The 9484-nt window shown below is 44.3% G+C and overlaps 1 protein-coding gene across 2 annotated transcripts in view; it reads left to right on the top strand.

Moving 5' to 3' along the window:
* TTI1 (TELO2 interacting protein 1) overlaps positions 1-9484 on the top strand; it is a 48083-nt gene that overhangs the window by 36843 nt on the left and 1756 nt on the right. Inside the window, exons 7-8 of one of the 2 annotated variants that reach the window (XM_068262842.1) lie at positions 409-496; positions 4372-4772. In XM_068262842.1, the coding sequence (XP_068118943.1) occupies positions 409-496; positions 4372-4543 (260 nt within the window). In that variant the 3' untranslated portion in view covers positions 4544-4772. Of the gene's footprint in view, positions 1-408; positions 497-4371; positions 4773-9484 lie in introns of those variants that run through there. The other variant, XM_068262843.1, reaches the window with a different exon arrangement.

Raw genomic sequence — 9484 nt, forward strand, 5'->3', positions numbered from 1 at the left:
CCTGGTGCTGCTCATTTTCACTGTGAAAGCAGTATTTGTATCTATAGTTTGCTCTGATCAGTGAGGTCTGCACATCATTTCCTGTTCCTGTGTGCTCAGGAAGCGTGTGTTGGTGGGTATGAGGGACAGTAACAAGCAGCATAGCACAGAGCAATGATCAGACTTGATATGAGTAGAGCTTTCAATCAGGGATGGTTGGAGGGCACTCTCCAAATCCAGTAACACTTTTTTTTTATATGCCCCTATGTTTTCACATACTGTACAATGATCTAAATGCAGTTTGTTTAATAACTAAACATTGAACAGTGTCAGGTGTTTTTGTGTAGAACTAGCCTTACAAAGTCGCATTTGTTTGTGTGCTTTAATCACTATAGTGATGATCTTGAGCAGATTATTCTTCCCTTCCAGGAGACAGTGATCTAATGGAGGTGGTTGACTCCTGCATGCTGTACCTTAGCTCACGACAGCCAAAGAAGCTGCAGGATGCTGCAGTGAGGTAAGAGCTGTACCCTTCCTAAACCTGAAGCAGCTTGAAAAAAATAAACCGAACAAGGCATACAAGTTTTCACTTGCCCACCGCAAGGAACGCAGACCATATAAGAAGGACCCACATTTTAGCAAGTGAACAAGTTTTGTGACACTATGCCAACTTCTTCAGGATAATGTGTCGAAGAACAGAGGGAATGGATGGTGATAGGAAGAGGCAGGCTTCTTGTGTTTCCATCTATCCTCCCTTCCTCTTTCCTGCCCCATTCACTCTCCATAAGGGGAGAGGGAATGGAGGGTGATGAATGGAAACACAGGAAGCCTGCCTCTTCCTATCATCCCTTCCTCTTCCCTGCCATATTCACTCCCCATAAGGGCAGAGGGAATGAAGAGGCCCGCCTCTCCCTCACTGACAATTTGGCTAAAATGAATTTTTGTTCAAGAAATGATTACAGGGACTAGTGTGTACAAGGAGAGGTACGGACTACGCACAGAGGTATGTGGGTCCTGCATGAATATACCTCTGTACTTAGCTTGGGTAGCCTTACTCTGGTCAGTTGTCCTTTAACAGCATTACAAGCAATAGCAGTTTCCAGGCTGTCAGGAAAAGCAATGAGATTCCTTTCCTGCATTGGGGGACTTTTTCTAATCCAGACGACAGCCACGGTGACCCCAGGCCTTGTGGTTTTTTTTTTTGTTTTTGTTTTTTTTTATATGCACACGACTATTGCATTTTCTAGTAATGATTACCTGTCTAATTCACATGAGTAAATTTAGCAGGCAAACCACATCAGATGGAATAATGCAGTTAAACAGCCTATTTGTGAACAGTTTGGGTATCGGCATGCTGTTGCTTATCTTATTATATATGTTTCATTCTGAGATCCTTAATTAGAACACTGTACAGCCGATAGTTCCCAAATGATGCATATATGCAGTTGGCTTCCTAATCAAACCATCGCTCAGCACAGTATGCGCAGCTGATAACGCGTTTCACTTTCATGGATTATAGTCATTAAGTTTATTAGCGTACAGTTAAATTATTCTTCAGGTTCTAGAGGGGTATACCTATTACAGATGGAAATGGCATTGTTCATATTCGATTACTGATGAGACCTACCGGTAATCAAATGCAATTGGCTGTATTCAGTCTAGAATGGCAGCATCTGTGCTATTTAAAGTTGAACTCCCAGCACAAATGCTGTCTTTTGACATCTTTGCTATTAATTGCCGTCGAGGTTCATAAGAATAGGTATGTTTTGTTTCAACTAGCGTTTGTATGGGGCTAGTGGTACACCCAACAGATGGGTGTTTGGTGTAGTAGTAAGGGCGGGGAGCAGAGCTGAAATGTAACCTGGCTGTAAACTGTTTACTTTAGACTGCGTGGCAGAGAGCGAGAGAGAGAGAGAGAGATAGGAGCACACAGACAGTGCTGCAGCTGATGATAATTTACACACATTTGAAGCTATATTTCTGCTTTCTATCATTTTGAACATATTCCAGTCACAGTATCCGAGCCAGTGAAGATTGTTTCTGTATGCTGGATGTGCTGGGCATAGTCCTCCATAGTAATTCCCACAGTGAAAACTGTTCTCTGTAAATGTCATTTTCTTCATATAAAACATGAAAAAAGCCTTTGTATTGTTATTTGCTAGTAATTACTGAAAATATATGTGGCATTTACAATTTTAGTTAACGTTGATAGTTTGTCCTTTAAGATTCATGATGGGCACAAGAATGAGGTAGAAAATTGGGATTGGTGAAGGAATAAGGTGAGCATTAGGAATAGAGTAGAGAATTGGTACTTGGAATTGATCAGAGGATAAGACTAGTAGTGGGCACTGGAGGAGGGTAGGGAATTGGTACTGGGGATTGGTCAGAGATTAAGATTGTTATTGGGCACAGGATGTAAGTAGGGAATTTTCATTGATTTAGTCCAGGGATAGCAGTAGCACATGAGGTGTGTAGGGCACAGGTGTCAAATTCAAGGCTCACGGGCCGAATGTGGCCAGACTTGACATTTTATGTGGCCCTTGAGAGTTTCAAATGTATATCATTGTATGCAGTAAAAGAACAGTACACTGCCTTCCCAACCAGAGGATGACTGTGTTTCCGGTTAAAACTTTTCAGTTTAAACCTTGGTGCAGCAACAACCCAAGGGACCCCTCTGCAAAGTTAGCATGTGGCCCCATCCTTGAATCCAAATTCCCCAATGTGGCTGATTAAAGGGAACCTAAACTGAGAGGGATATGGATGTTTCCTTTTAAACAATACCAGTTGCTTGCCAGTCCTGCTGGTCTCTTTGCTGCAGTATTGGCTAAATCACACACTCGAAACAAGCATGCAGCTAATCCAGTCTGACTTCAGTCAGAGCACCTGATCTGCATTCTTGATAAGGGGCTGTGGCTAAAAGTATTAGAGACACGGGATCAGCAGGAGAGTCAGGCAGCTGGTATTATTTTAAAAGGAAAAATCCATATCCTTCTTAGTTTAGGTTCCTTTTAAACACTTACCTACACAATTCCTGATTAAACAAACACCTACACACACCTTTCCCCCGGCATCCTCTCCACACATAGCGGGGCAGCACTGTCCTATCTTGTCTGTTCTTCCCGGCAGATACATGCTCTATACTTCCTTACCTCCAGCTACCGATCACATGACATGCATTCCGAGCCAGAGGTATGCAGCATAGAGCATGTGTCTCTCAGGAAGATTAGAAGAGACTCAAAAGCGCGTTAGCAGGCAAATATTAAACTGCTCCACTGCGCTACTCTGCAGAATGACCCACCCTCCCATGGTCGCTGTAGTTACACCACCTTATGTGAGAGTGTTCAATAAATGTTAAATCTTAAAGTGGTCCGAAAGTCAGCATTCCTCCTTTGCTTTAAAATATTCCTTACAACTTTAAAGCTATCGCAGAAAAAAAATTGTAGCCGAACATAATTGAAATTGTTAAACACAACACTTTGTCCTGCTATGCAAAGGCTATTCTGCTTCAAATCCACATCCAGACTGGAAATAACAGAGAGTGTTTTCAGTTGTTACACACAAATGCAACAAAGATACTGAGAAGCTCTCTGTGCTTCAAGCATAAACACAGTTTAGAACAGCTCATGAGAAGATTTTAATATATAATAAAAAGCAGCTGGAATAAAGTGCAATGGCAGCTTTCAGGGCAAGATAAAGTACTCTTTGGAAACTTGTAATTTGTACACAGACAGTATTACTTGTCCACAAAAGCAAATATGATAACTGTATGAGTAATAAAAACTAGGAAAACACATTTTTATTGAATGTTATGTCTGAGTTTGAGATCACTTTAACAATTTGGCCCACGACTTCAACTATGTTTTAGATTTTTGCCCCTTATTCAGTGTTCCCCAACCCTGTCATCAGGGCCCACCAACACTGCACTTTTTGTATAAATCCAGAAGTAGTTAATCAGCTCTGCTGCAACACTAATTACCCCACCTGTGATTCTGTGTGGTTTCCTGCAAAACCTGTACTGTTGGTGGGCCTTGAGGACAGGGTTGGGGAACTCTGCCTTACATAACTGAGTTTCGACACCCCTGGTGTAGGGAATTGGTTTGGTGATTGGTCATGTAATATGATTAGTGTTACGCATAGGGAGGAGGTAGGGAATTGGTAGGTATTACAGATTATTTAGGAGTGAATGTAAAGCAGCACTAGAAAGTAAGTAATCGGGTTGGTCTGGGAATAAGACAAAGTTACTGTAAGGCACAGGAAGAAGGATAGGTCATTAATATTAGAGATTGGATGAGTTGTTACATACTGGGCAGCAGCATGCATAAAGAATGCATCAATGCAGGCCGTAACCCCAAACTCTTTTGAACAACCTTTATGCCTCTCATCTCTTCATAGGTCATTTCTTCTCATCGCAGAAGTGGATCCCGATCTTGTGTGGTTGTATCTTTGCGAATGGCAAATCCCTCCAAAATCCCCTCACTACTCGCTGCCACGATTGACGTGGAAGAGCAAAGGCCCCGACGAGTATACCCAAAATGTTCAGCGCGTACTGCAAGGTCTGCAGTGACACAAGTCAGTAGCAAAGACTACCAAGACCGAAGTGCCACCACTTGCCAAGGATACCAGTGCAGCCAGATCTTCCTCCTTTTCAAAGATATCCTCTCTCTGCCTGATGCCTTTACCAAGCGGATACATGATGGCTCGCCAATGTTCTCCCTATGGGAGACGCCCCAACACGGGACTGTACAACGCACCCATTTCATACTAATGCACTCTATAAATAACACCTCTAATTATGTACAGAGTAGGTAATTGACAGCGCTGGCTACTCCATTACAGCAATTCATTTCTAAGATGGACAAGCCAGCACTAGCTAATGAATATGATCACAGCACTGATGTGTCAGGGAACTGGCAATGGCGACAAAGGACTGCGTATGCCGGAGGTAGATTAGTTGTTTGCTACTGTTGAAAATGTCATGGATAATTAGCAGTTATTAAAATGTGCCGTTATCTGCAGGTCACATAAAAGATATTAAGACGATGTTTCTCTAAGCAATCAGATGAGCACTAGTGAAGCTGGTCGTTAGGGGCAACCATTAATGCACTATGGAGATCACCCCTGTGATGGCTTGTAGTCAGATTGCTGTGAGAAGAGGTATGATCTGACCGTAGACAGCACTTATCACTGGAGATGAGCTTGAAAGCAGTCTTTGCATGCAATTTCCATGGATATGAAACAAAGCTAATCAAACCCTATATCTGGTAATCGGAAGCATCCAAGCCAGTGGTTGCTGGTAAGTGTCCGATCAGTGGAAATTTGCATGCAAAGTTGAATTTCAAAGTCTTCTCTGCTCATTACACTTATCTCTCTAGAGCAGGGGTGTCAAACTCATCTACAGGTAGTCCTCGGTTCATGAATGAGATAGGGACTGTCGGTTCGTTCTTAACCTGAATCCGTCTCCTTAAGTTGGGACAGCCACCTTTGCCCCCATGCTATAAGCAGAGTAGGCGCAGCGGAAGGCAGATAGGGGCATCTCACCTGTTCCACGGTGGTAGAAGGTCCCAGCGTGCTGCGCGTCCCGTCCTCTCTCTTTGTTCACTGTCCCCCTATTGGCTTCTCATGCGTCGCATAATGACGCATCAGGAGGCGCCGCCACTAGGGTGCTTTTCCTGATTTCATCATTATGCGACGCATGTGAAGCCGCCGGGAAGACAGTGAACGAAGAGAGAGGACGGGCCACTCAGCTCCCGGGCAGCACACTGGGACCTTCTACCACCGTAGAACAGGTGAGATGTCTTCTATCTGCCATCCGCTGCGTCTACTCTACTTTAAAAACGGCAGCAGAGGAGGTAGTCCCCGGTTGCATGACGTCATCGCGGTGGGTCGGCGGCCGTTCGTATTGGCAGGTTGTTCGTAAGTTGGGCGTTCGTAAACCGGGGACTACCTGTAAGGGCTCAAAATGTAAAATCTAGTGTAAGTTGCGGGCCAAATTATTAAGATTTACATTTACCGAACAGTTTCAAATTGAGTGACATAACTATAGCAACGGCGGGGACCCGGCATCTCCTCCTTCTGCAGAGTAGCGCAGTGGAGCAGTTTGATATTCACCTGCTCAAGTTCTGCTTCGGGTCTCCTCTGATATTCCAGGCAGCAATATATACCTGCTATATATGCTATATACCTGTGGCTTCCAATGCATGTCGTGATCAGGAGACGGAAGTATGGAAGCATGAAGCGTGCAGCTGCTTGGAAGAACAGAAGAGACACAGTGGTGGAGCTGGTAAATATTAGACTGCACTACTTCGCCACTCTGCTATGCAGTGAGCTGCGGAAGGTGTGTAGGTTGTGTTTCACCAGCCACGAGGGGGGGATGGATCCCAGGAGGGGACTCCATGCTAATCTCGCTGGGGGATTGCGTGGGTTGTCACTGCAACCCGGCTCAAAATAACGTTTCAACCAGAAACCCAGTTACCTCTTGTAGATGGGAAGGCAGTGTGTTGTCATTCTTTTACTGCTTACAATGATGGACATTGGAAGTTCTCAAGGGCCACATAAAATTGCAGGGAGGGCTGCATTTGGCCCACGGGCAATGATTTTGGTGGGTGTCAATCTCAAATACAAAGTGGGCCAAAATTGAACACTGGGACCTAGTTGCGGGCCAAGCTCAATGTCTACTGGCCACCTTATGAAGTTACCTGGTGTCTAATGGCCCCCCTGCCAACCCCTATACTGTTCCCTGGTGTCTAGTGGCCTGCAAACTCCCCTATACAGTTCCCTAGTGTTTAGCGTCCTCTACCTCCCCTAAATTGCTTCCCTGGTGTTCTAGGGATTCATCTCCAGTATAGCTTCCCTGGTGGTCTAGAGTGGGCCAAACATAATGCAAAGTGGGGAAACCACTTGAGGGCCAAATTTAATGGCTCTGAGGGACAGATTTGGCCCACGGGCTGGAGTTTGTCATGTATGCTCTAGTGGGTTAGGAGTCGGAACAGCAGCACTTTAGGAAAGAATTATCGAGTAAAACATGAACGGAGGACCAAGTTCGAAGGACTGCGAGACCAGCTGTGGCAACTAGCAGTACTGATATCACACAAACCGTAAACGCCATTTCATTTATGCTTTTCATGACTGTTTTCCATATTTCAAGTGAACTGATATTGAGATAAGTGTAGCAGCTGCCATTGCTTTAAGGTGAACCATTGTCATACATAATATCATGCCCACTAATGGTATGGCTGCATTCTTTGCTTTACCACCATTGCTACTCTGTTTTTTTTGTGTGGTTTTTTTCTATTTATTTATTATAGAGGTATGCTGGAAACTTTCACAGGTCCAAATGTAGTTTGTACTTCTACTGGTGTACGGTCACAAATGCAGTTGTAGCCACATCCTCTGCCCACCCCTCTGATACAATGCAAAGGCAGATGTATAATTATAGCTTATAGTCACATAGGTAGAAACACAGAAGGGTTTTGCAAGACGTGGCCTGTCCACCTGATCATACATGCGTTTTGAAATTGGCAAGTGGGGTGTAACTATGGCCCCACCCACCTGACTACACCCCAGCCTCCACACCAATGCAGAGACACATATATGATCAGATGGGTGAAGATGTGGCAACAGTCATTTTCTCTACTATACCAGGAAGTAAAAGCAGCAAAAATATACCAGGAAGTAAAAGTAGCAAAAATGTGTGATCACTTTCTACAGACCTGTACATGAAAACAAGCACTGTAGAAAAGTTGGTAAAGCTGTAGAGAATGCAGCCTTACCTGATTAGTAGGCACAGTTTGCTGTTTGACATAGGTTTTCTTTAACGTAGAACTCTGTGAAAAATAAAAGGAGCCATCAGTGGGGAGGATAGGGCATACTTACTCGTTGTAACCCTGGTACTACACAACACTGGTATAGAAAGGCCTGCAAACATTCAGACTGCAATGGGGGACAGGACTATATGTTATTCTTCACTCTGGTACTCTTGTCCTGACTGGGGTTCTACTCTAGTGCTTTAATTCACTGACTTAAGGGCGGTATACAGGCTGACATGACAAGGCTGTCAACATTTTTAATAGAATCCGCAATGGCAGTCTACATTTCGAATTAGTAATCTCTGCCTTCAACTCCTCCTTCGATGGAAATCTGCTGTATGATTGGCTGATTAAATTTGGGTGCCGCCATAGACCGTTGTGCTAATTGTAGCTGTAGCGGCATCCAGTGTGTCATTTAGGCGCCGGTAAGATGTCACATTTTGCTGCTCTACTGCTGTCCTGCGTCACTGAGCTGCACCTCATCACACGCATGCTCTGTGTAATTTTAGATTCATCCTCTATTCTTTACATTTTAGGCCTTCTTTAGACACCAAACTTTGAGGGGAGAGAGGGGACACCCTGAGCTACCTCTTTGCCAATTTGCAGCCCCACAGCCCTGCTGGTTAAAGGACATCTGAGGTAAAAATAAACTTATGCGAAAAACAATTGTATCCAACCTCCTTCTCCTAAAAATGACCTCCCCCTTTTTTTTTTCTTTTTTTTTTAGCTATCCCACTAGTTTTTAAGTTTTTACTGTTTCATTGTCCCTGCTCAATGACACCTTCATTGAAGTATACCAGAGCTCAAATCTATGAATTATTGACTCCTTTTATCTCTTTCCTGCTCTCAGAAGCCATTTACTGACAGGAAAGTATTTCATTGCTGTAATTAATAATCGGCGAGGGTTATTCTATAGTCTAACCCATTTTGACCCGGTCTCGATCCAGACACAAACTGTCACTTGCATACGTGATTTTAACTCTTTCAGGCAACATACACATGTCTATTTCATTATGTCCCATGTCACCTCAGTTGTCCTTTAAGTGATAGGTTTGTAAATCACATCTCAAGAACCAGTGAGACTAGGGGGGGATGCAATTTGATATAGATGTAGCTCAAAATTTGGGGTGTGTCGTAGGTGTGGCTGTGGAGATAGCAGGCCTCAAATACCATCAGCACAAGCTGATAGAAAATGTGGTATCACAGATCGTACTGCATACACGTTCCTAAAAACGTGATGGTGTAGTAGGAAAACGTGATGGGCAGTAGAGGGTGACATTGCACCGACCAATAGCCAAAGCCAGAATTACTTTAAAGGGGCCTATACACCTAACGATTTTCCTGCTTATATACAGCTGATCCGATCACAGTGATCGAATCGGCTGTGAAATCGCCGCGCACACCACTGACAGAACGATCGATTTCTGTCCGAAATCGATCGTTCCCGCCGATTCCCGTTGATCCGTCCGTGCGGAAGATTTTTCTCGATCGCCGGTGGGTCGGGAGTGCGTCGATGGCGGCGTTCGAATGCCCGACGACCGACGCAAAACAGCGGGTATACATTACCTGCTCCGGCCGGCGCGAATCCCCTGGTCCTGGCTGTCTTCTTCTCTGCTCCGGACCGTTCCTGCAGCTACACAGAACTTCCTGTCCCGGCAGGAAGTTTAAACAGTAGAGTGCCCTCTACTGTTTAAACTTCC

The sequence above is a fragment of the Hyperolius riggenbachi genome, chromosome 12 (assembly GCF_040937935.1).
Source record: "Hyperolius riggenbachi isolate aHypRig1 chromosome 12, aHypRig1.pri, whole genome shotgun sequence".
Classification (NCBI taxonomy): domain Eukaryota; kingdom Metazoa; phylum Chordata; class Amphibia; order Anura; family Hyperoliidae; genus Hyperolius; species Hyperolius riggenbachi.